This window comes from Mustela erminea, chromosome 8 (genome assembly GCF_009829155.1).
Source record: "Mustela erminea isolate mMusErm1 chromosome 8, mMusErm1.Pri, whole genome shotgun sequence".
NCBI classification, from domain to species: domain Eukaryota; kingdom Metazoa; phylum Chordata; class Mammalia; order Carnivora; family Mustelidae; genus Mustela; species Mustela erminea.
Genome location: NC_045621.1, coordinates 76,620,862 through 76,646,879, shown reverse-complemented (window position 1 = coordinate 76,646,879; position 26,018 = coordinate 76,620,862). Strand labels below are relative to the sequence as shown.

At 37.8% G+C, this 26,018-nt stretch overlaps 1 protein-coding gene across 4 annotated transcripts in view; it reads right to left on the bottom strand.

The window, feature by feature from the left end:
* PPP1R1C (protein phosphatase 1 regulatory inhibitor subunit 1C) overlaps positions 1-26,018 on the bottom strand; it is a 123,932-nt gene that overhangs the window by 54,487 nt on the left and 43,427 nt on the right. For 2 of the 4 annotated variants that reach the window (XM_032356135.1, XM_032356137.1), the window contains exons 3-4: positions 9,777-9,814; positions 7,639-7,710 (exon numbers count right to left, since the gene is read on the bottom strand). In XM_032356135.1, coding sequence (XP_032212026.1) covers positions 7,639-7,710; positions 9,777-9,814 — 110 coding nt within the window. Of the gene's footprint in view, positions 1-7,638; positions 7,711-9,776; positions 9,815-12,203; positions 12,379-26,018 lie in introns of those variants that run through there. The other 2 variants (XM_032356136.1, XM_032356134.1) reach the window with 2 other exon arrangements.

Here is a 26,018-nt window from a genome sequence, read left to right as displayed (position 1 = left end):
TTTAGGTTGCATTATTAGAATTAAATAATCTGGGAGGAAGAAGGTGCTAGGCATAATTGAAGTCTCTGTTCTATTCCCATCAAACCACACTTAAATATAAGGTTGTTATTGAATGATGTACTTCTAGAATGATATAGGCAAAGTGGAGCTTATTGGGGGATCAAGAAAGAATGTAAAAAAAAAACAAAAAAAAAGGAATGGCAGGCATAACTGAAGTTGAGATATTTTAACCTTGAAAGAAGAAGTAGTAAATTAAGGGTGAGGTGAGGACACAATAGATATCCTGAAATATTTAGGTAGTTGCCATTTTAAAATTTGCCACAAACAGCAACAAGACAAAACAATACATGAATACAAATTTCTAGGGCCCTCAACAGAAAAAAGGTCTAATAGACCAGAGAGAAGGTAGATATAATTAGGAAATGACTCATTACCAACACTTGTGCATTGTGTATATTTTTAAAAAATTATTCAAAAATGTATTTATAATGCTTATTTCCCAAGCATTTTATGAAGCCCTGCAGATATAGTAATAAATAAAATAGACACTGTCACTGTTGCCACATGCATCACTTGCAGTCTAGCTGAAGAAAAAGACATTAGTAAATAGCTGGACATCATATTTACTTGCTATGAAAGAAATTTAGAGATGGTAACTATCAATGGAGACTTTATAGCTATAGAAAATTTAGACTGGAGGGTTAGTGGAAGCTCCTTTCAGAAACTGATCTTTAAGGACAGGGCTTGAATGATAAGTAGGAGTTAGCCAATGAAGAATGAGGACATGGAGGAGGCAGGGAAGAACATTCTAGGTGAAAGGAAGAATGTGCGAATCTCCTGAACCAGCAAAGAGCTTGGTGCATTCAGAAGCTGGCAGAATACCAGCATGTCTAGGACCCAGTGGGGGAGAGAAGAGGCAGACTGGAGCCACGGGCCAGTAAGCTTTGAAAACTTTGGTCTGGAATAGGGATTTTTATCTAATGGCAATGGAGAGCTAGTAAGGAGTTTTAACCAAGGAAATAGCATATAAAAGTTCACAGTACTTTTTTAAAATGTATGGAAAACTCATGGGAAGCAAGAAGAGAAAGACTAGATGTGGAGCAACCAACATAGCTTGATTTATTGTACTTCTCTTTATTGTACACCACTGATACTGAGTTTTTTAGAAATTGAAGTTTTGTGGCAACTCTGCATTAAGCAAGTCCACTGGTATAATTTTTCAATAGCATTTGCACACTTTGTGTCTTCGTATCACATTTTAGTAATTCTTATAATATTTCACACTTTTCATTGTTATTTTATATTATGGTGATCTCTGATTAGGGATCTTTAATGTTACTATTGTAATTGTTTTGGAATTCCAGGAACTGTGCCCAAATACGATCATAAACTTAACTGAAAGATGTGTGTTCTGACTACTGTACTGAATAGTTATTACCTTCCTCCTCCCTCCTTCTCCGTGGGCCTCCCTATTCCTTGAGACACAACAATATTGAAATGAGGCCAATTAATAATCTTACAATGGCTTCTAAGTGTTCAAGTCAAAGGAAGAACTGCAAGTTTCTCACATTAAATCAAAAGCTAGACATGAGTAAGCTTAGTGAGGAAGACATGTAAAAAGCCAAGATATGTCAAAAGCTAGGCCTCTTGCGCCTACTTAGCAAAACCGTGCATGTAAAGGAAAGTTCTTAAAGGAAATTAAAAGTGGTCCTCCAGTGCACACACACATATGACATTCTAATTGCTGATATGGAGAAAGTTTGAGTGGTTTGGATAGAAGATCAAACCAGCCTCAATACTCCCTAAACCAAAGCCTAATCCAGAGCAAGGCCTTAATTCTTTTCAGTTCTATGAAGGGTGAGAGAGATGGGAGCTACCAAAAAGAAGTCTGAGGCTAGCAGAGGTTGATTCAAGGTTGTTTTGCTTTGTTTTGTTTTTAAGAGAACACATGAATGGGGGTGGGGGAGGGGCAGAGGGAGGAGAGAGACCATCTTAAGCAGGCTCCATGCCCAGCATGGAGTTCTGTGTGGGACTCCATCACATGACCCTGAGATCATGACCAGAGCCGAAATCAAGAGTTGGATGCTTAACGGACTGAGGCACCCAAGCACCTCTTGTCCATGAAGTTTAAGGAAAGAAGCCATCTCTATATCATAACAGTGCAAGAGGAAACAGCAAGTGCTGATGTAGAAGCTGCAGCAAGTTCTCCAGAAGGATCCAGCTAAGATCATTCATGAAGGTGGCTACACTAAACAGCAGATTTTCAGTGTAGATGAAACAGCCTTCTGTTGGAAGAAGATGCCCTCTAGAACTTTCATAGCTAGAAAGCAAAAGTCAATGCCTAGCTTCAAAGCTTCAAAAAACAGCCTGAATCTCTTGTTAGGGGTTAATGCAGCTGGTGACTTTAAGTTGAAGCCAATGCTCATTTACCATTCTGAAAATCCTAGGGCTCTTAAGAACTTTGCTAAATCTATTCTGCCTGTGCTTTATAAATGGAAAAACAAAGCATGAATGATAGCACATCTGTTTACAAAATGGTTTACTTACTATTTTAAAGCCCACTGTAGAAAACTGTTGCTGAGACAAAAAACATTCCTTTTAAAAGTTTATTGCTCCAGGGCACCTGGGTGGCACAGTGGGTTAAGGCTTCTAACTTCGGCGCAGGTCATGATCCCAGGGTCCTGGGATCGAGCCCCACATTGGGCTCTCTGCTCAGCGTGGAGCCTGCTTCCCTTCCTATCCCTCTGCCTGTGTCTCTGCTGACTTGTGATCTCTGTCTCTCAAATAAGTAAATAAATCTTTAAAAAAAAAAAAGTTTATTGCTCCATGACAATGTACTTGCTCTCCCAAGATTTCTGATAGAAATGTACAAGATTAATGTTTTCATGCCTGTAAACACAATATCCTTTCTGTAGCTCATGGGTCAAGGAGTAATTTTGAATTTTGTGCCTTATTAATTAAGAAATACATTTAATAAAGCTATAGCTCCCATAAATAATGATTCCTCTGATAGATATGAAGAAAGTAAATCAAAACTTTCTGGAAAGGATCCATTATTCTAGGTCTACTGAGAACATTCATGATTCATGGGAAGAGGTCAAAATATAAACATTAACAGGAGTTTGGAAGAAGTTGATTCCAATCCTCATTGATGACTTTGAGGGGTTCAAGACTTCAGTGGAGGAAGTAACTGCAGATATGGTAGAAACAGCGAGAGAACTAATTAGAATTGGAACCTGAAGATATGATTGACTTGCTGTGATCTCATGATAAAACCTTAACAAATGAGGAGTTGCTTCTTATGGACGAGCAAAGAAAGTAGTTTCTTGAGATGGAATCTATTCCTGATGAAGATGCCATAAAGAGTGTTGAAATGACAACAAAGTATTTAGAATATTAAATTAAATTTAGTTGATAAAACAGTGGCAGGGTTTGAAAGGACTGACTTCAAGTTTGAAAGAAGTTCTGTTGTGGGTAAAATGCTTTCAAACAGCAATGCATGCTACAGAGAAATCATTTGTGAAAGGAACAATCCACTGATGTGGCAAACTTCATTGTTGTCTTCTTTACAGAAGTTGCCAGGGCACCTGGGTGGCTCAGTGGGTTAAAGCCTCTACCTTTGGGGTGCCTGGGTGGCTCAGTGGGTTAAACCGCTGCCTTCGGCTCAGGTCATGATCTCAGGGTCCTGGGATCGAGCCCCGCATCGGGCTCTCTGCTCCGCAGGGAGCCTGCTTCCCTCTCTCTCTCTGTCTCTCTCTGCCTGCCTCTCTGCCTACTTGTGATCTCTGTCTGTCAAATAAATAAATAAAATCTTTAAAAAAAAAAAAAAGCCTCTACCTTTGGCTCAGGTCTGATCCCAGGGTCCTGGAATCGAGCGCCACACTGGGCTCTCTGCTCAGCAGGAAGCCTGCTTCTCCCTCTCTCTCTGCCTACTTGTGATCTCTATCTGTCAAATAAATAAATAAAATCTTTAAAAAAAAATTAAAAAAAAAAAAAAGAAGAAGTTGCCACAAGGGAGCCTAGGTAGCTCAGCTGGCTGACTCTTGATTTTGGCTCAGGTCATGAACTCGGGTTGTGAGAACAAGCCCCTGAGATGGGCTCCAGCCTCAGGAGGGAACCTGTTAAAAATTTTCTCTCAACCTCTCCCTCTATGTCTTCCTTTCAGTCTCCCTGCTCATACTCACTTGCATGCTCTCTCTCTAAAATAAATAAATAAAAATCTTAAAAAAAAAAATTGTTACAGTCACCCCAGCCTTTGGCAACCACCACCCTGATCAGTTAGCAGCCATCAATATGGAGGTAAGATCCTCCACCAGAAAAAGACTATGGCTTGCTGAAAACTGAGACAATGGTTAGTAATTTTTAGCAATAAAGCATTTTCAAATGAAGGCCTATATATTATTTGTTTAGACATAATTCTATTGTGTACTTAATAGACTACACTATAGTGTAAGCATAGCTTTTATATGCACTGGAGAATACAAAAATTCATTTAATTTGCTTTATTGCAGTGATTTAGAACATGCCTGTATATCCTGGCAAAGAGATGATTGTGATTTGAAATATGCTTGTGATATCAGAGATAAGAGAAGACAGAAGATGGGAGAGAAGAGAGAGAATGGGAGAGATAAGAGATACCAATGGGGGAAACCTATAAGAGCTAGTTTTCTACTATTGAAGAGCGTGAAGGAGAGGGAGGATCCCTGGAAGTTCTCAGAACTCAGCAATATTCAGCTAAGCAGATGGATATTCCACTTGCTGAGAAGGGAAACAGTGCAAGACAAACTGATTTGATGCTGAGAAGATTCAAAAGTCAGTCGTGAACATATTAATTTTGATCTCATTATCTCTTTGATCTCCATGAGACATGTTAGGTAGGTGATTGGATATTTGAGTCTGGTCAATCTTTGGACTTGCTGCAGCAGAATCACTTGGAACTTTTGATTATCTGTCTCTACCTTAGGCCTAATATACTAGAATCCTCAAGAGGACATAGCCAGCGTAATACCCTGAGTTTAGATGCAGTGGAAAAAATTCAGTCATCATTTGACTAGTTAACATTTAAGCTCCTTGAACACATTGAATACCTATAATGTTATGAATAGAAAGACAGCCAGACCAAGTACTAAATCTGTTATTACATTCTAAGAATAAATGTGCTGGACAAACCATGAAACACCTCTGAAGGAAGAGAGCCATATAAAGATTCTTCTTTTTACATTGCCATATTTGTATCAGATGGTGCTGCCACCTTGGCCACAAACTAATTGATCCAAGTACCAGGCCCTAAAAGGCAACCACCCAATGATTCCTGTGGTCCTTGAGATGATCTCTTAAGAACTCAGCCCAAATGATGCACCATTCTGGATGGTAATTAATTTACCAAATCATATTTTCCTCTTTGACGAGAGGGAAGGGGAATGGGAAAAATTAAAACTAGAAAAACAAGCATTTGGATAAGTAGATCTGGACATGTCTCTGTTTCCTGAAACCTGGTGGAGACATAAATACCACTGTTACTGAAAGAGAAAAATTAAATGCACTTAGGAGATAGGAGACTAATCTGTCCATGCATTAATTGAAATAGAAATAGGTGGTATGTAGCATCTCTCCCTTCCTGCCACTTTGGTCTCTGTACCTGGTAATTCCTCACAATTGAGCAAACGAAGGGAGAAGGAAGGAATTTGGCCAGTTTGTTTTTGTTTTGTTTGTTTTGTTGTATTTTGCTTTGTTCTACTAACCAGTTATTTGCTAGGTCTTTCATGAAGTCCTAGTTGGCCTTTTTGTCAGAGTAATTTTTTTAGAACTAGTTAATCACATCTGCTGAGGCTTTGCTCTCCCAGCAAACTTTTTTTTTATACTCAATAATGTATAATGATGTTCCACTGCAATCTGAAGAATTACACATTTCAGAGCAATTGTATTATTGTATTTAGCATCTCAATAACATTTCCTATGCTAATTCATCTTTCTTATGATTGAAGCTTCTTAATGTGCTCACAATGCACCATATGTTACCATAGCTTAATTTTGTCTTGAAATATTCATTTCTAGCTCTTGGGGACAGGTAGACTGAATAAAACATGTGGATTTGGCTTTTTCTTTCTCTCCCCACTTTTTTTTTTTTTAAATATATCAGAAGCAGGAGATTTATCCAGGTATTTACTAGTTATAAATGAGGGCCTAAGTGGCTTGTAATAACACCCTGGTAGCCTCTTGAAAGAATTACTGTGCTTTCCCAAGCCTTTAACTCATGACCAAAATGACTGTCACTGAATGGCCATCTTGGAGGGACAGACAGTAGTAAAGTAAAGTCACATGTTAAAATATGCAATATGACTAACTTCCCTAAATGTTAGGATCCCACATTCTTATGATATTTGAGAGCTAAATATAATGAAAGCCCTTGGGGCTTTCATCTTAAGAATTTCCTTTAAAAATAATATTATTATCCTCTGAGGACAGGAGAACAGTATTACTTTATTTAGTTAAGCCATCCTAAAATAGAACAGAGGAAATCATTAAATAGTGAACATATATCTTTTACTCTTTCCCATTCATGCCAAAACTGTTGTGTCTTAAAAATACAAGATGGCTTGCAATAGGAAATATATCTTCAAATAATGATATTTATCTTTGGAGAGGGAAGCCTGATACTCTCAATAATTACCCTGGAACAAAGTGCAGTACTGATTACCGTATTATTTACTGCAGTCTTACAAACAAACAAACATGGTATTTTATAGCTACACAGGAAGGAAGTTTACCGAAAGCAGTTATTAACGTGTCCATTTATATTCTACCTCCCTGGAAAAAGCCTCACATCTAGAGAGAACACAGAGTGGAAAATTTCACTCCCAATGTAGACATCTCTCCAGACTCCAGAGGAAACTGCTCATCTGGCCTCTCCTGTGGTTGAAACTGAGCTTGATGAGCCACCGGGCCAACAGCCCAAGCGACAGACTGGAACAGGAGCTGCTGTACCGAGCACACTCTGCCCCATGTCAGGAACATTTTTGTGTGAGAAAGAAAAGAGGCTTTTCCTGGATCTGGTGTCAGTCAAAGTTCTAACATACTTAGATATTCTTTTAGCAGTTCTAGTTTTGGGGGAGAAATCTGGGAAAGTGCCAAGATCTGAGCTGGCAGTTTTAGTTGTTATTTGAATAGCTGTTATATAAACAGCTAAGTAGCTGGCTGATTGGGTTTCTTAGAGCTACACTTGACACAAGGCAAGGAGGCAACACTTTACATTAAATTTGCCCTCAATTCAAGTTATTCTACTTCACTAAGAAAAAAAATAGCAATGGTCTGGCACCATGGACAAGAGTAATTAGGTATTCTGCAAAGACCCCTTCAAGAAAATATGTGAGGAAGAGTAAAAGAAAAATCTTTGTCATTATCTTGGAAAATGAAAATTTCCAGACTGAAATTCTGAGACATCTCTACTTATTCCTTCTTTAGCTACCCATTTTACTCTTGATGAAACTTAAGTTATAAGTGGATAAAATATCTTATCAAAAGTCTCATTATTAAGTTGTAGAGCTCAGACTAGATCCAGCTTATAATCAAGCACTTGGTCAAGAAAACAGGCAGACTGCCAGCCATGAATTCAACACTCACAGCAACCCGAAACAGTACCTGAACAGTACCTTTCATGGCTGGTGGTGTGTACACGCTCTGCTTCCTTTGCTTTGGGGATGCATTTTGTGACTGTGGACAAAGAGCAAAGAGGAAAAGAGTTATTTGAATAAAAATTAGCCCTGTGAGGGAAATAAACACTGTGCCATATTTCAAATAGCTTTCTGATTCCCCCTATTATGATATATAACTCAAATCAATGAGAAATTACAGACATGTTCGCTGACAGCACAGTTTTAAGAGATATATAAAGCGATTTTATCATAAAAATCTTCATCGCAGTCTTAAAATTACTTTTTTGTCACCTAGTATTATTCATTTATTTTTAAAAGAAAGAAAAAAAGAGACATCAATCTCTTTTGAGAAAAAAAAAAAAAACCACAACTCCAGAACAATGTATACTCCAAAAGCTATGTCCATGGGATAGCTATACCTGCTCATAGGAGTTTTGAGTGGTTCTGGTTAGATAATGAGAGCTTTGGTATGTAATATCAATTATAAACTTCTGGAATTGATACGTTCAAGTTAACATCTACATTTACTTGGAATTACAATGTTGAGATAATATTCTCTTCTATTTTCAACAGGTAAATAAGTCTTTTCCTAACAAAACTGGTGTGTAATACTCTCACCTACATACACTAGATCAGGGTTGAATGATTGATGAGAGAATTTTTGCAATAAAAATTACAAAAATTGGAACAAAAAACACATGTCATGGGTAAAACCACAAACTAATCATATATATATGAATATATAAATAATATTATTTATTATGATAAAATACATATATGTGGTCTACATCCCAATCAGATTATGTCAAAGTTTCCTTTTTCATAGTGTATTGATTTATATTTCAATGTGGCAAAGGCAGTGGTCTTAATCAATGAGCTTTCATGTCTGGATCATTTTTGCTTTGAAAAGGTCAGGAATAAATATTTACAAGACTTTTTTTGGGAATTATTCTAGGAAAAACTAGAAACTCTTCATTGACAGTACATAGAATTTAAGTTATCTTCCCTTATACACACTAAAGGTTATTTGCCCTTGAAAGTATCATCAAGATACACTTGCTTAATGCAAAAACAATACATTAAAAAGTAAAAAAAAAAAAAAAATTCAACCAATAATTGTTTAATCTATATCAGCCAAACAAATAGTACAAGCAAATTTCTCCAAGACAGAATGTTTCAGTACCACCGGTTCATTATGCACAGGTATAGACAGAGTGACACTATGTTAATGTTCAACATGTGGAACATCCCTTTACTGTATCCAGTCTCATCTGGTTGATTTCAAAAAGTAATAACTTTTTGGATTTCTCACATGTTTATTTCCATATACACACTCAAAGATCAAGTAGAAAATTAATCCTACAGAAAAGTTTGTTTAGTACCACGTAGTAAAACTTATCAAGCAATAAAAACGGCTTTATATGTATGTAAGAGTTCAGTTGTCAAGGCATTTTCACATACACAATCTCATTAAATTTTTAGAAAATCTCAAGAGATACTATTCGGTATTTTGTTCTTTCTACATTTTCCTCCGGGTATTGCTCTATGCCTAACTAATACAGCCACAGAATTGACTCATATGTCTGCAGACTGGTCAATAGTTGTTCTATTTTTGAGCATAATTTACTCACTTCCTTGTATCTAATATATTTTATATTATCAGCTCCGCAAGCTTCCCCTGGTTCCTATTTTCCATCTGAACTCCCCCATGTGTATGTTAACCTCTAGCCTCAAGGTCTTCTCTTGGCTTCACATACCAGAAGACACTTTAAGAGGGCTTGCTCCCCATTTTCTTGCTCTAGGACTCCAACATTGGCAGGCCCTAGCCTGTAGTTGGTCATAAACAACTAGTCACTAAATTAAAAATATCAATACTATTATCTTGTCACGTAAAGCAAAGGTTTATTTTACAAGGTTTTTCAGGGGTTGGCATTTCATAGGTCGAGAACAAAAGTAGCACAGAGGTAGAGAATTAACAACCCCATTTTACTGTTTCTTCAGTCAGGAAAAGCAAAGTAGTTTTTATATCAGTTGTACTGATGTATTTTATAAAACATTAAGCCTACCTAATTATGTTTCTAATTGATTTGAATACCTATTTATACAAAATATAAGAAAACTTACTTCGGCTTGGGTGTTGGTCACCTTCTTGTCATCTATTTCTGCAAAAGAAGTAGAAATATTTCATTAGAAAGATGATTTCTTCTTTATAATATGCATATTAACATTTTTGGCAATTTGATAAAAATAATTAAATAATCTCCTTCTTTTTTTAAAGACTTTATTTATTTGACAGATAGGCAGAGAGCACAAACAGTGGGAGTGGCAGGCAGAGGGAGAGGGAGAAGCAGACTTCCCGCTAAGCAAGGAGCCCTGTGTGTGGCTTGATCCCAGGACCACAGGATCACGACCTGAGTCAAAGGCAGATGCTTGGCTATCCAGGTGCCCTGCCTTATGTTTGTTTAATCTCTGTGGCTTAGGGAAAGGGGGCAGAAGAAGATGGTTTTCTTTTGAGATAATCTTTTTCTTAAGTTTTAAAAAAAAGCATTAAAAAAAAAAAAGGCATATCTCTTGAAATTCCAAATTGCCCTCCTTCCAGTAATCCAGAAAGGAAATCAGGGAAATGGCTCTTGAATCAACTGTTGGTGTCATCAACCTCACAGTTTTAAGGCATAAACAATCTCCTTTGTGAATTTTGCTGCCAGTCTGCTCACTGTAGCTTGTCAAATTTTCCCAAGCTGGGCACTAAGCTGAACAAAGCTCCTTTTCCATTCTGTCCTATCACTCTGACTCTGACAGTGGCAGCACCCTCTTTTCCATATGCCCCTGAAAAGAATGTTACTTTGTCAGAAATATTTCTTATAACAAACCTAGGGAAATGTGTAGGCTATCTCTATAAAAAGGAAATGTGAGGGGGAGGAGAGAGGAGTAAGAGGTACTCATGTATTGCCCTTCAATGGGTGGAGGACCTCTAGGCTGAGTTTCTTTCATACTCTACATGGATCTTGACATTTTTTTTTTAATTTTTTATTTTTGACATTTTTTTTTTAACATTTAAATGTTTAGTTGACTTCCTTAAAACATCTCTCTCTCTCTCTCTTACCTGTACTGCAGAGGCTGGATTTCTCTACATTTCAAAAAATAGGACTTGAAGGGGAACCTGTGTGGCTCAGTCAGTTAATTGTCCCACTCTTGATCTCAGCTCAGGTCTTGATCTCAGGGTCATGAGCTCAAGCCCCAAGTTGGGCTTCACCATGGGTATGGAGCCTACTTAAAAAAGGAAAAAAAATAGGACTTGGAGACTTTCTTCTCCAACCAAACTGCAGCCAGATGTTGTGCAATCCCTGACTGCCAGGTCCCAAGGACTACTGCAGCATTGCAACTCCTGGAAGTGGTCAATGTGGATTTCCATTTGGGAACCCTGACAGGGGAAGGGGGTGATCGTTCAAACTTGCAAACCACAAAGTTATCCTATATTGCCAAAGCCATCTGACTTCAACTCTCCTGAAACATCCAGACATGTAGAAACTTAGTCTGCTACCTTTTAAAATGTTCACAGGCTTTGCCGTTACTCCAGCCAGCAACTGTAAGAAACCCTGCCCTACGCTGGGCAGGGCTGACTGGCCCTCCAGTCCCTGTGAGGAGGCAGTCTGGTGCTGGCTGTCACAATGGTAGTTGCTAATTTCAGGGAACATAGGAGAGAGGTCGCAACACTAACCTGGTTTTCCTACAGAAGGCTGCGTTTAACCTTCTTGCACTTTATCCTAATGTTCGCTTCAGTGGGAAGGTAAACATTTTATTCCACTGAGTGGCATATTTAATACTGAAGGCAGGATATTGAGCTGTGCTCAGTGGCAATAAATTTGGTCAAGTTTAAGAAAAAAGTCCTAGACTTTGCACCGCGTAGGAATTTTGGCAATAAATTCACATCCAAAGAAACATGCCTCAACATGGGCTCTTGTCTACAGCTCTTATCTGGGTGGGATCTTGGAGGGCCTCCAACCAGGAGAACCCAGATGTCCTGCACAGGTGTGTGTCTCCCCGCTCCACAATGCAGCCGGAGGGCTTGAGAGTCAGCAGGTCAGTCAAATCCCCTGGAGCGGCCACTGCAGGCTACCCGCAGAACATTTCAGAAACAACTCTCTGGCCGTCTTCTAGCTTCGCATTGCACAGGAGTATGCACAGGTCCAGGGGCAGCTTTCTGGAACGGGTCGCCAGCACCTGCCTCCCTACAACCTGGAAGATGAGTCTGCACTCCAGGTTCAGCATGAGCATGGACAGGAGCGGCGCCTTGGTTCGCTCCAGCGCCACCACCCACACATTCCAGCCATTAAACTGAATTTCTTCGGGATGATTTCCACCGTGCTTCGAACCTGTCCAGGGTCGGCCCAGGCAGGGACGCACATGAACCTCTCCAGGTCCGTGTCTCCATAGCTGTGTGCGTGTGTGTTTGGGGGGGGGGGGTGTTACTGGGGGGGGGGGGCACGCAGTGGTGCCTGTTGAGCATACGGACATAGAGCCTGGCTGACACTCCCGAGCTGAGCCGCTGACGTGTGTGAGCTCGGGGAACCGGCAGGGCCCGGGCTGACGTTGGACAAGTCGTTTTCCAGCCTGCAACCTCTGGCAATGGACTATTAATACCCATCTGTTTGCTTCCTCAGCCTCCTCACAGGCCAGGCCCAACGGGTTCCCGGGAGGTACTTCCTGGCGCATTGCACCAGCTGCGCATGCTCCATCGCACCTCAGCCCACCCGGTGGGGTCTGGGGTGTGGTTAGTAGTTTGTGAGGAATGAAGGGCTTCACCACCCATCTTCGCTGTGTTTTCTGTGGCACAGAAACGGTGGAGACCCACCGTGTTCTCCTGGTGAGCGGCCTCAGGAATCCCCTCGGGGAGAAGCGGTTCTGGGTCGGGCCGCCTATGGAGGGCCTCCCGCTGGGATGGACAGGTGTTTGCGTCTTCCCCAGTGAGCCTGGAGAGTGGGAGCACGCGGGCAACAAGCCTGCCGCGGTGTGCCAGCCTCTACCGTCAGCAGACGCGGCGCACGTGGCGCTCTCGACGCCTGCAGGGCCACAGAGAAGAGCCCGCGCTTTTCCAAGGTAAGCAGAACTTGTCCTTCGCGCAGATCCACCAGAAGGCGAAAATGCCCGTTTTTCCACTAAGCTCTTTTGCCGCCGATCTCTATACTGAATCAGGAAGAATGCCTCCCGTACAAAATTGTCCGCGCGTGTTTGGGGAGGCCACCCGGAAGCGAGCTATCCGTTGTGATTACTTCAGTTTCAAACTTTTCCTGTCCATCTCCTGGAGCCAAAATGGGTGTGGGCATGGCGGGTAAGGGTGAAGAGAGTGGGGTACTGGGGAAAAGCACCGCCGCTGCTGACGACTTGTGTGGGTGCGCCGGCTCCAGAGCCTGCCTCCCGCTGCCTCCCCCACTGTAGCCGCCATGGTGTGTGTGTGTGGGGGGGGGGGGTCTCCCCGCCTCTTGACTTACTGGCCCAGTTACCCTTTCCTGCCTCTTAGATGAGTGCCAAAGCTGAGAGACTGAGTCCGTGGTCCGAAAACTGAATGAATTCATCAAAGAATAACTGCCTGAAGACAGTAATATAGATCTGTATTTACTGACATGAAAACATATACTGTGTAGATTGAAAGGATTTCAAAACTATACATATGTAATTTTTATTTCATGAAGTATAGATAAACTTTCTGGAGAGAGGCGATAGGGAAATGCCTGTATATTCATAGGATATAGTCAGTATTGTAACTGTGGTACCTCTCGATGATTCAGTAACTCGTTCTGTGTCTCTATCTGCACTGATTCTTATTCTAGTGAACCTGCGTTACTTTCATAATGAAAAACTATGTGTATCATGTGGATATATAGAAACACATATATGTAGTAAAATTTCTATGTAAGGTCACAGTGGTATTTCATATAGCAAGAGACCAAAATAGACAAACGGTAAATAAATTAATTAAATAAATCTAAAAAATAAAAAATAGATAAACAGCTAAAATGAATAGTGTATGGATATGGGTATGGATAGATAAGCAGCTCGAATGAATAATAGTGATTATTCATTCTAATTTAATGTTTTGAGTACTAGATTTTTAGAAGTTATGAAACCTCCTAATAAATTTACCCTCCCTTTATAAGGGTAGGCAAACAAATTATTGGCTGAGGACAGCAATCACAATTGTTTGGTAGAATCACTGGAAGTATCTGGGTGATTATCAGATAGCTGTGACTATACTAAGTTGAGCAAGTCTATCAATGCAAAATCTTTTGCTATCATCTTTTAAGTAAATGTCAAATATGATCCATTTCAACAATGCATGTATTATGATCCATTGGATTGTTAAATGCCAGTAGTGTTTCTTTCCTTTTCTTTTCTTTCTTTTTTTTTTAATCTGTTTATTTGTTTTAGAGAATACAGAGGGGAGGGACAGAGTAGAGGGAGAGAGAAGCTCAAGAAAACTCCACCCTGAGCTGGAGATTACGCTGGGTCCATCTCAGACCCTGAGGTCACAACCTGAGCTGAGACCAAGAGTCAGTCAGTCATTAACCTAATGTACCACTCAGGCACTCCGACCAGTGGTGTTTCTTAATATTTTGTTTATTCCCTGGGAGTTTTCAGAATTCAGCCCAGGACTCAGAACCTATTGCTTTAAGGACAAAATGGTATCTAGTCATTCAGCCTTGTGCTTTCCTGCTGTATGACTAAAACACAAACTAAAACAGTGTCTTTCCAAGGCAACTGTGTAGACTTCATTCGTTGTATAAGTCAATGAAAAAGGTTTTTATTCTTCTTGGTTCATTTTTCTTATTAATATTTGTCTTGAACAGATTAGGTTATCCAGATAAAAGTCCTTTTTAAGGGACGCCTGGGTGGCTCAGTTGGTTGGACGACTGCCTTCGGCTCAGGTCATGATCCCGGAGTCCCGGGATCGAGTCCCGCATCGGTCTCCCAGCTCCACGGGGAGTCTGCTTCTCTCTCTGACCTTCTCCTCGCTCATGTTCTCTCTCACTGTCTCTCTCTCAAATAAATAAATAAAATCTTAAAAAAAAAAAGTCCTTTTTAAAAAAACACAGAATTTTGTTTTACATTACAAACCTGTTTCGTATGACTCCAAAATAGCTTATATTTCCTCTACTCTGAATTTTGGGGGAGTATCAAAAAAAGAAACATAAATTACATTTTGTTTAGAATTCAAACATATGGTTTTTTTCCACTTCACTCATTTGAGGCTTGTTCTAATTAGCTGACAAAAATTTAAACTATTTTAGTCACCTGACAACAAATTAGAATCATACGTGTTTGTTATATGATTATATGATCATTTGATTTTACTGAAAATACTAGCACATAAGAAAAACTGCATATTTTGTGATTTCAGTTATTTCACACCAAAATACAAAAGCAGAAATAACTAATCCTAAAATGTAATAATTTCATATTAACCAGTTTACAAAATTTTAGGTTGAAGCAGCGAAGCAAATTCTGCTGTGTTGTTGCAATGATCTCACATTTGTTTTATTCATATGGGAGTGTCATAGGAAAGTAGTGGAGCCAGTCATCGTCCAGTTCAATAGAATTCACACACAATAATGGTGGTTTTGTGAAATTCAATCCTATTGTGTGTGATGACAAGTCTCACTCTTACACACACACACCCCTAGCTAGATTATTTTATTTATCAAGGCATTCCTTTGGCATTGTCTAAACATAACTATTAACAGAGAGTTAGAGCCAAATATGTCTGCTCAAACAGGAGGAAGGAAATTGAGATTTCCCAATATCCTTTCCTTTTTGTGGCTAAGACTGTAGGTTTGTTTTCACTGATTCTTACTTTATCTCACCAATTTGGCATGGAACGAGAGCTCTGGCCAGCTAAAGCATCTGCAGAATTTTATTAGAAATACCAGTTTTGAATTGCTTTTGTGGTCAGTGGCACCCACTTGATCCAGTGTGTACCCTCCATCATTTAACTGCAATGTGATAAATTCAGTTTCCATAGCTTTTCTTCTTTGTCGCAGTTGCCATAAAAACTGTGCTTTAAGTTGTTAGTTGCCTGTGACTTTGTTGGAATAATAGATTAAGAAAAATCAGATTCTTTCATCCCTACTGTCTTTACCAAAGGAAGGTTCAGGAATGAACATTGGAATGGCATCTTTTAAATGTCTCTTTGCTGTCCACATTGAGGTTTCTATTGGATCATCTCCTTGTAGGGATACTTAAGATTGTCACTTGATGATCTAACTAGTACATATTTCTCTACTTAGGCAAATGGCTATAAAGTCAAGTGAAAAGAATTTTAAAATCTAGAAAAATTTTGTGTATAACCGCCATATTCTAGTTGGTCACCACACCATGACACCACCAAGTTTTCTGCTGTGTAGGTTTATTTCTATGATAAATTGAATGCTTATGTTACATTAACAAAAACCTGGGTAAATATTGATCCAAGATTCTTAATTTCCTATCAATTAGGTGTTTTGTGATATGTGTAATTAAGTGTTCTATCCATATATAGCACTTTCCATAACTTTTATTAATAACTGAAAAAAATATAGCCTCTGCCTCATATTAAGAAATCTAAGACAGTGCTTTTATAGACAGATCCTTCTAAAGGCAGTGATTGTAGGAGCAGAGGTCATTGACATCTGTATAAATTAATGAATTATATTATTTATTATAAAATAATAAGCATATTATAATTAAACTATAATTATTCAAAACCATCCCTTAAAATAAATCCTGGAAGAGAGATCATACTATTTTACTGGACTACCCTGCACCAAAAAAAAAAAAAAAACAAATAAATAAAAAGAAGACGAAGTGAAGTTTTTATATATTTTGCTAAAATTTGTGTTAGTGTCACTTAATCTTTTTCTACCAAATTTATCATTAAAATCATCAATCTATAATTGATGCTTTATAATTTTTAAAAATATAATTAAAAATATTATAGAGTATAAATCATTGTATTATCACAGTTTTTAAAGTTTTATAAAATATTAACCATCTGGGGACACCTGGGTGGCTCAGTGGGTTAAGGCCTCTGCCTTTGGCTTGAGTTATGGTCTCAGGGCCTGGGATGGAGCCCTGAGTCGGGCTCTCTGCTCGGCGGAGAGCCTGCTTCCCTTCCTCTCTCTCTGCCTGCCTCTCTGCCTAATTGTGATCTCTGTTTGTCAAATGAATAAATAAAAAAAACTTTAAACAAACAAACAAATATTAACCATCTGTCTTCACTAAACCTGACTTATTTCATATGCATCTTATATCCAAAAATGCATGGCTTGAATATATTTGAAGAGTGGGAATAGATATGAAGAGGTCATTTTTTTGTCAACATTCACTCCTATATGCTAGTCAAATTTTTTATTAAAAAATTTTTTCTATGTGTTTTCTGAGGCAGTGAGACTCATCTAATGTATCTGTAGGAATTTTATATGTCTTCACAGCAAAGTTTGAACTGAAAAACAGAGGTCATATAAGTTTACAAACCATGAAGACAAAGTAATAATGTCTTAACTAATTTTTTTTTAATTTTTAAAAATGTTCATCAATGGAAATACTGCAGGTCGTGTGGTAATGATATTTAGTTACCAAGAAAAACCAGGACCAGCTCTTATGAACCTTACCACTTTTCCCTGGGTAGTTCTGTACTGAAAAATTCCCTCATTAAACCACAGTATTCCAGCTGCCATAGTAAATGTTACAAAAAGTTGATTTTTTACCTCTTCTACTAATCTATTAACAAGAGAGTAAAGACTACAATTGCATAAACTTTACACACTGGCCGACTTCTAAATTATTCTTTCCCATTTTTCAGGAACACTAATAACAAATTGAGTACAGAAAATTGCAGAATAAGTCTCATTCATGCACATGTTTTTCCCCCATTTTTTTTTCTATCCTGTTGAGATAGTATTGAAGTGAATGCTGCATCTTTTCCCATCAAGTTCCTCAGTAAAATTCAAAGTATTCAGATAAAGATAGCTTATTTTCACATCCAACCCATGTGTGTTGCTGGATTATGAAAGGCTTAGCTGTGGTTTTTGTTTTTGTTTAAAATCAGAATGTACTTCCTTCTCTATGGGAAGCTTCTCTGAACATTCAGAGAGAATGTTTTTGATTCTCTCCTTTTTAAAGTTAGTCAAGGGAAAATATTTGACTGCTATAATACAATCTGGTTGAAACTGCAGTCAGATGTGTTCTGGGACTCACACTCTAGGAAATGTATGCAAAGCATACCCAAATTGATAAATGATGTGGAAAAAAACCTTCTACATTAAAATATTTTTCTTTGAAATTACCTCTGAGTTTTGCATTTGTTTTATGTTTCACTTTATTAGAAAAATACAGGTACTGATTTATGAATGGCAAGTGAACAGGTATGATTAAATAAGGTAAAATTTGTATTTATTTTGTCAAGGACCTAGAATAAGATAATTAAGCAAGGCTGTGTGATCAATCCATGACCTATTACCAGAGTCTGTCACTGATCAGAGAAGCAGTGAGGGTGCTATTATGAGTTAACATGTGGACAAGCAGAAGGTTACAGAGTGTGAAGTGGGTAGTAGAGGCAGCGTTTTTGTTCAAGACTAAACTTGAACAATGTCAGCAGATAGAGTTCTGAGAGGCAATTCAGCCCTAAAGATCAGAATTGGGGTTTCAGATTACAGTACAAGCTGGCAGGGTCATATAAGTAGGTGGTAAAAACCAACTTTCATAAAACTAAACGTTAAGACCAGGGACACAGCCATTGAGAGTCTGGGCTGTTAGAGAATGTTTACTAAGAGACAATATAAATTATAAGGGATAGTCACAGAGCTAGGAAAATAAACAGAACAACAACAACAACAACAAAAATACCTGCTTTAATATTAAACTTTGAGGTTTTGCTTGGGGTAGTATGTACTAGTTCACAGCATGTCAGTGATACCATTTATTAGAACTAGAAAAGCAAGATAAATTCCAGAATGCATCAAGACCTGCAGAGCAACCTACAGAGATCAGAGACATTTCAGAGTGAAAGGCTGACAAGTCCTATTTGGCCACGGGCAGAGGGCCACTGCAGGAGAACAGAGAGAGAATCCAGAGATTTTGGTGATTGTGTGGGAGTAGAGCAATAAAATTGAAGACTTGCTCAGCATATCTTAACAGTTACATGTTACACTCCTTGTCTAATAAGTGGTGTTACCTGCTTTGGCAGAAAACTGGGATACTGTCCTAGATCTTTAGTGTATTTGCAATCAACTTTTCTTTTAAATTTTTCCTAGCACTAATTTGTGGGGAAAAAAATTAATTCTGTTCTGTAGAGGAGTAGCAATGGAGGAAAGCCATTTATAGCTTTCTTTTTGAAGTGCCCTAGAGATTTAATCACAAGGACACTGGTGCTATCTTTGACAGTCTCAGAAGGAATTTACCATCAAATATCTGAAAACAGCAGTGAGATCTAAATGATCACCTTTTAGCAGATTCTCTATTTTGGTATCTAACATATTTGAAGGTAGAACATCTTTCTTTCCAAAGACTCTTAGATCACAACTGTTGAGGAGATCATTTGTGCCTGTGCCTTACAGAGAAAGACAGAGTTAAAGACAGAAATTCTATGGATGGCTTTAGGTCCACTAGTTCAAAAACAGTCACTGACCCATGAGTCTTCAGGACTGAATAAGATAAATCATTTGCAAGTGAAAAAAATTGCCATGTACAACTCAGGTCTTCATTTTGTATGTGTCATTACCTTGTGGTTTTAGCATTCTATTAGCATAGAATCAGTTGGTCTAAAGTGCCAGAGAAATCTATCATGTATTTCTTACATAGAGTAGAGAACGAGGACACTCACTGTTTCTTTTTAGTAGAACAGTGCAAAATCTAAGACAGCTATAGTGAATCCTCTTTTCCTGACTTATTATCAAACTCTCTACTTTTCAAAATGAGCTCTAGTCAGCAGCCTTTTTGCTGAAAGCCTGCTGGGCTCTGTTGGAGGCCTATCATTTGGGGCTGTGAGTTAAGCCACTAGGCAGTGGTTTCAGCTGTGTTTTTCTTTGAGCTCTTAGATTTAGTCAAAACTGGTGCCCAAATTAAAACCACCAGAGCAATGAATTTATATGCACTGGAAAGGGACATGGGGAAAAGAAGCAAACAGAAATAGTTTCATCCTGTTTTGCCAAGATTCACACAGCTGTATTGTTCTTTCAATATTATTTCTAGCTTTCCACTTTTAATTGATAGAAGTAGAGACATGACCTCATTACCATATAGGTTTTTATGTCTCAGAGCCCCCTATAAAATTGTTCATTTTAGGTGAGAATCAGGTACAGAGTAGTCTATGTGGAAATAGTGAAGGAGATGACAAGGAAAACACAAAATGGATCATGTTGGTTTATTAAGAACTCTCGACCAGTAATTGTCTTGTGAGAGGGGTTAGAAATCTTCCAAACTACTATTATGCTTATATTTCATCATTTCTGCTGCTATTTCCAAACACAGCAAAAGAACAGAAAAATCAGATCATTTAAAACCTCAGAAGTCTGCTTTTCATTAGTATTCTTGATTTTTATAAACTTAGTTTCTCTTATAAAACATTTTATCCTACCACAGAACCAGCTTACATGAGGTCCAAAGAACTGTTAAATCATCTTATCAGTTGTGATTTTCAATCATTGGTAAAATTTTTCTGCCTATTTGGAGGTTAGATTTCACACATTTGCTCCAGGAAAAGAAATTGATTCCTTTAATGCATGTTTCTTAATTTTTTTTTTCAGGAGGGGGTGGGGATTGACATCAGTTTAATCATCCACACTTGTTTTAATAAATCCAATTTTTAAAAATTTCTATCTCCTTTTCATAGAACTACCTAAAGAACTGATTATAAATTATATATTTTATTTTTGCATCAGATTTTTAGATTTATTTAAAATTAATTATCAGATGTTTCAGGCAATGTGGACAATCCAGTCATTATTTAATAAACACTTATTATCTTCCCAACAATGTCCTGCTTATTATTTTGGCCTAATAAACTTAAAAAAAGTTGGGATTTGAATAATTCAGCTTTTTTTTTTTTTTAAAGATTTTATTTTTATTTATTTGGCAGACAGAGATCACAAGTAGGCAGAAAGGCAGGCAGAGAGAGAGGAGGAAGCAGGCTCCCTGCAGAGCAGAGAGCCGGATGTGGGGCTCGATCCCAGGACCCTGGGATATGACCTGAGCCGAAAGCAGAGGTTTTAACCCACTGAGCCACCCAGGTGCCCCTGAATAATTCAGCTTTTATCCAATTTCAAACACTAAAATTTTCATTATTTGGTCACATAGGATATCACAGAGATAATTTTAGCAGATTCCCCAGATGATTTCCATAACAAGGTGCCTTAAAAGTAAGAAGAGGAGAAATGATTGAGGTGAACATGAAAACATTATTCAGAGGCCAAGCACTCTGAACAGTAATGACAGAACATTTTGAGGCAACTTAAGAACTTTAAAGATGGGTCTGAGTAGCACTGGAGTTCGAAAAGAATTAGCTGCTTAGCAGTATTTGGAATATTTAGTATATTTAGTAGTCTTTTCACTTCATAGAATATTTCCTCTTTTTTTATACTAACTGCCAAAATCGACAATGCCTCATTAATTCTGCTTAGTTTTTAATCATGCTATTTGATATCTTCTATTGAAAAACACTTTAATTTTTTCCCAAACTATTTTGTCTTTCAACTATGTAGACATACCACTGTGAATTTCAAAATAATTTTATCTGAGTAATTCTACTATGAGTAGACCATTGTAAAATGACATAAAGTAAAACAGCAATCTCCTTTTAATGAGAATGTTCTATAAAAAAAGGCAAATGTCCCTTTTTTAGTTGTATATATATTCCTAAAAGTTACAGAGTGTCATCGTACACATTAAGTACATGTGGGTACCTATAACAACATGATAATATTTTCATAGCTTAATCGAGAGAGAGCATCCTATCACTAATGATAATTTGTTTCTGTTAGTAATGGAAAGAAAGGCCAGTGGAACTATCTTTAGAATTCTACTCTACTTTACATAACTTTTTGTAGAAAAAGTCTTAAAAGTCTTGGAAAACATAGAAGTTGGCTTTTGTCAGTAGACCATCTGTAAACATTTACCTCAAATTCTGAGCAATATTTTTTAAGAAAAGATACTTTAATCATTCAGTTTTAAAGATTGACCGAATTAAATATCTTTGTATTCAACTCTTGGTGTTTTACTGTCCTGGAAATCTTAACCTTCACACCATTTCTCAATTTTTTTTTTCTCATATATAATTTACTTGAGGACTTCATGGTATAAAAAGCAATGACTATTTATAGTAGGCACATGGAAGAACTATTAGAGGAAAAAGTACTGTAATTAGATATACTTCAATATATTTAGCACCAAGTTCAGATAGGACAACAGAAAAAAATTGTGTGTGTATCTGTGCATGTATGTGTTTGTGTGTGTGTGTATCAGGAGGAAAAATAGCTTTATATTTATTCTTATGTCTTTAAACACTTTTTCCTATGAATGGTGATATAAAAGGAAAATTAAATCAAAATCCATACTTAAGTACAGTTTATCAGTTATATGACAGATTGTGTTTTTTAGCAAGGTTGTCACCAGGGATCTAAAATGCATTCAATATTAACAATTGTTTATTGCATGTATAATAGGTGAAGGGCATCCTGTTGGGAAATGGACTCCAACCCTTCTAGAGAATTTAAACTCTATTGGAAGAGATAGGCAAAGAAACAACCACAGTACAATGATATAAATAAAGGCTGTCATAGAGGACGCACAAAGTGGTAGAAGCATATTTCAAGGGTATCAAACTTAGCTTTGAGAGAGCCAGAAAGACTTCTTGGAGGAGAAGACATCCAAGATGACATGGCCAGCAAAGGTAGGTAGGGTAGAGAAAGTTGGTGGGACAAGGAAGCTGGGTGGAGTGGGACTAGAGAGAAGAGATTTTAATCAGAAGAAACAAATTGTGGAAATGTCCTGAGGGTTAGAGAGCATGATAATTTTTTAGAAATTGAATAAAACTCAAATATTGAACTATAGAACACCAGTGTTAGGTTCAGAAAGAAAAGGATGAAGACATCAGATAATTTGGATTTTTAGATAGGAAGGAGTTGGATGATTTGGGGTTTTGTAATAATATTAGGAAGTTTGGACTTTATTCTAAAGTGATGAGAAACCACTGATGGGTTTTAAGCAGAAGAAGGCATGATTAGATTTCCTTTGTAGAAAGATCATTCTGACAGTTGTGTGGAGATTGTAGAAGTCCATTTGGATATATAGCTAGTTCAGCTGGGAAGGTATTCCAGTAATTGCTGTGATAGAATACAATGATTTGAACAAGGTTAGAGAGATGTTTAAGAGAAAGAATAGACTGGACTTTATGACTGGGTGAGGGAGGGGAATGACAGGAGAGAATAAGGAAGCCAAATATTATAACAATTCCTGGCTCATAATGAGTACTCATGGAATTGCTGATTTTGAGATACTTATTGATGATCCAAGTAGGAAGAATTCAGAAATTGTCACTTTTAGAATTGAAAGCAGAGCAAAGGTACAGGTCTGGGAGTCATGAGCTTCTAGGTGGTCAGTGATGCCATGGGAAAGAATGACAATGCCCACTGGGTGGAGAATTGAAGAAGTGGTAGGTCCCTGTGACAACCCTAATAACAAAGTGAAGAGGTAGACTGGGAAAGATAAACCTAAACACAGAGGAGCAGCCATGGGGTAGATGGAGAAACTTCACTGGTGATGTATATGATTTAAGTCATTCTTCAGAGGGGACATGAGTTTGTCCTGGGTCATCCATTCCCCTTTTAAACTCCTGGCATATGTGTAAACAGCTTACACAAGGCTTTCTGTCTAGATAATTTGTATTATACTGTATCTGGACATATATATGATAAAAATAGATATTGTGTTGATCTTTTTCCTTTTTGTTCATGCCATTCAGCATGAATGGCAATGTAGCAGATAAATACTCTGTTGCCTGTTTTTTTGCTCTTAATTAAAAAAAAATCACATATTTGAGAGGGTTCAGTATAATAGCCATATTTCAGACTTTTTGAGTAAGTTTGGCAGGAGGTCAGGGATATCATAAGACTTGTTGGAAATCGGTTCTTGTAAAATAAAATGTTGGTGGTTTGAGAAAATAATTCAGGAACAGATGGATCAAATTTACTTCCACACACATAAATTTGAATATGAAGTGGTTGACCAAATGCATTTTGCACTCATCTAAACATAACTCTGTGAATATTGAATTTTAAAAATGCTGATTTGGCCATCTAATATTTGGCCATCATCTTTTCCTAGTTAATTCCTTCTTTGATTTCTCTGGTGGCTCAGTGTTTGGAGTTGCATATGTAATTTTAAGGAAGGAAGTGCAAATCAAAACTACAATGAGCTATTACCTCACAGCTATTAAAATGGTTATCAAAAAGAGAAGAAATAAGCAGTGCTGGTGAGGATGTAAAGCAAAGGGAACCCTTGTGTACTATTGATGGGATTGTAAGTTGAGAACAGTCACCATGGAAAACGGTGTGGTAGTTCCTCAACACATTATAAATAGAACCACCATATGATCCAGCAATCCCACTGCTTGGGTAAAAGAAATGAAACTACAATGTCAAAGTGGTGTCTGCACCCCCATGTTCATTGCAGCATTATCTCTAATAGTCACTACCTGGAAGCAACCCAAGTATATGTGGATGGATGAAGGGATTAAAAAATGTGAAAACGTGTGTGTGTGTGTGTGTTTGTGTGTGTACACACACACATATACATATGTACATATATATAGTACTTTGGAATCTAGATTCTTTAAACAGCAAACAGACAAAAGCACACCCAAGATCTAGTTTTTTTGGGTTTTGGCTTTTTGTTTTGTTCTGTTTTGTTTCTCTTTCTTCTTTTCTGGACAAATTCATCCCAAAAGAAAAAATGGGAAGTAGAACTCATGGCCAGGGGTTAATCAATACACATATAAGTAAGATGTCTGAACTAGGATTTAAAACAATGATTATAAGGATACTAGCTGGACTGTGAAAAGCAGAGAATACACTAGAGAGTCCCTTGATGAGAGACAAAAGAACTAAAATCTAGTCAGGCTAAAATTAAAAATGCTATAACTGAGATGCAAACACAAGTGGAGGCCATAAGGCCATAAAAATGAGAATGGATGAAGTAGAGGAGTGAGTCAGTGATATAGAAGATGAAATTATAGAATATTATGAAGCTGAAAAGAAGAGAGAAAGAATAATAATGGATCACAAAGGTAGACCTAGGGGACTCAGCGACTTATTAAGATAGAACATCCTTTTCATAGGATTCCCAGATGAGGAGAGAAAAAAGGCAGAAAGTTTATTTGAACAAATTATAGTTGAAAACTTCCCTAATCTGGGGAAGAACACAGACATCAAAATCCTTGAAGCACAGAGAACTCCCAATAAATTCAACAAAAACTGACCATCACCAAGGCAATTATCATAGCCAAATTGACAAACTAAACAGATTCAAGGAAAGAACCCTGAAAACAGCAAGGAAAAAAGTCCTTAACCTAAAAAGGAAGACAGGTGAGACTTGCAACAGATCTGTCCATAGAAACTTAACAGGCCAGAAGAAAATGGCAGGAAATACTTAACTTGCTGAATGGGAAAAATATGCAGTCAAGGATTCTTTTTTTTTTTTTTTTTTTAAGATTTTATTTATTTATTTATTTGACAGACAGAGATCACAAGTAGGCAGAGAAGCAGGCAGAGAGAGAGGGGGAAGCAGGCTCCCCACTGAGCAGAGACCCCAAAGCGATGCAGTTCTCGATCCCAGGACCCCAGGATCATGACCCAAGCCGAAGGCAGAGGCTTTAACCCACTGAGCCACCCAGGCATCCCCAGTCAAGGATTTTTTATCCAGCAAAGCTGTCATTTCAGAGTAGAAGGAGAGATAAAGAGTTTCCCAGACAAACCAAAACTAAAGAAGTTTGTGAGCAGGAAACCAGCCCTGCAAGAAATTTTAAGGGGGACTCTTTGTGTGGAGGGGGAAAAAAAATACCAAAAACTAGATAGGACCAGAGAACATCATAAGAAACACCAATTCTACAGGTAACACAATGGCACTAAATTCATCACTTTCAATAATCACTCTGAATATAAATGGACTGAATGTTCTAATCAAAGGACAAAAGGTATCAGAATGGATTAAAAAAAACAAGATTCATCTATATGCTGCCTGCAAGAGATTCGTTTTAGACCTGCAGATTGAAAATGAGGGGTAGAGAGCCATCCATTATGCTAATGGACATCAAAAGAAAGCCAGAGTAGCCATACTTAGATC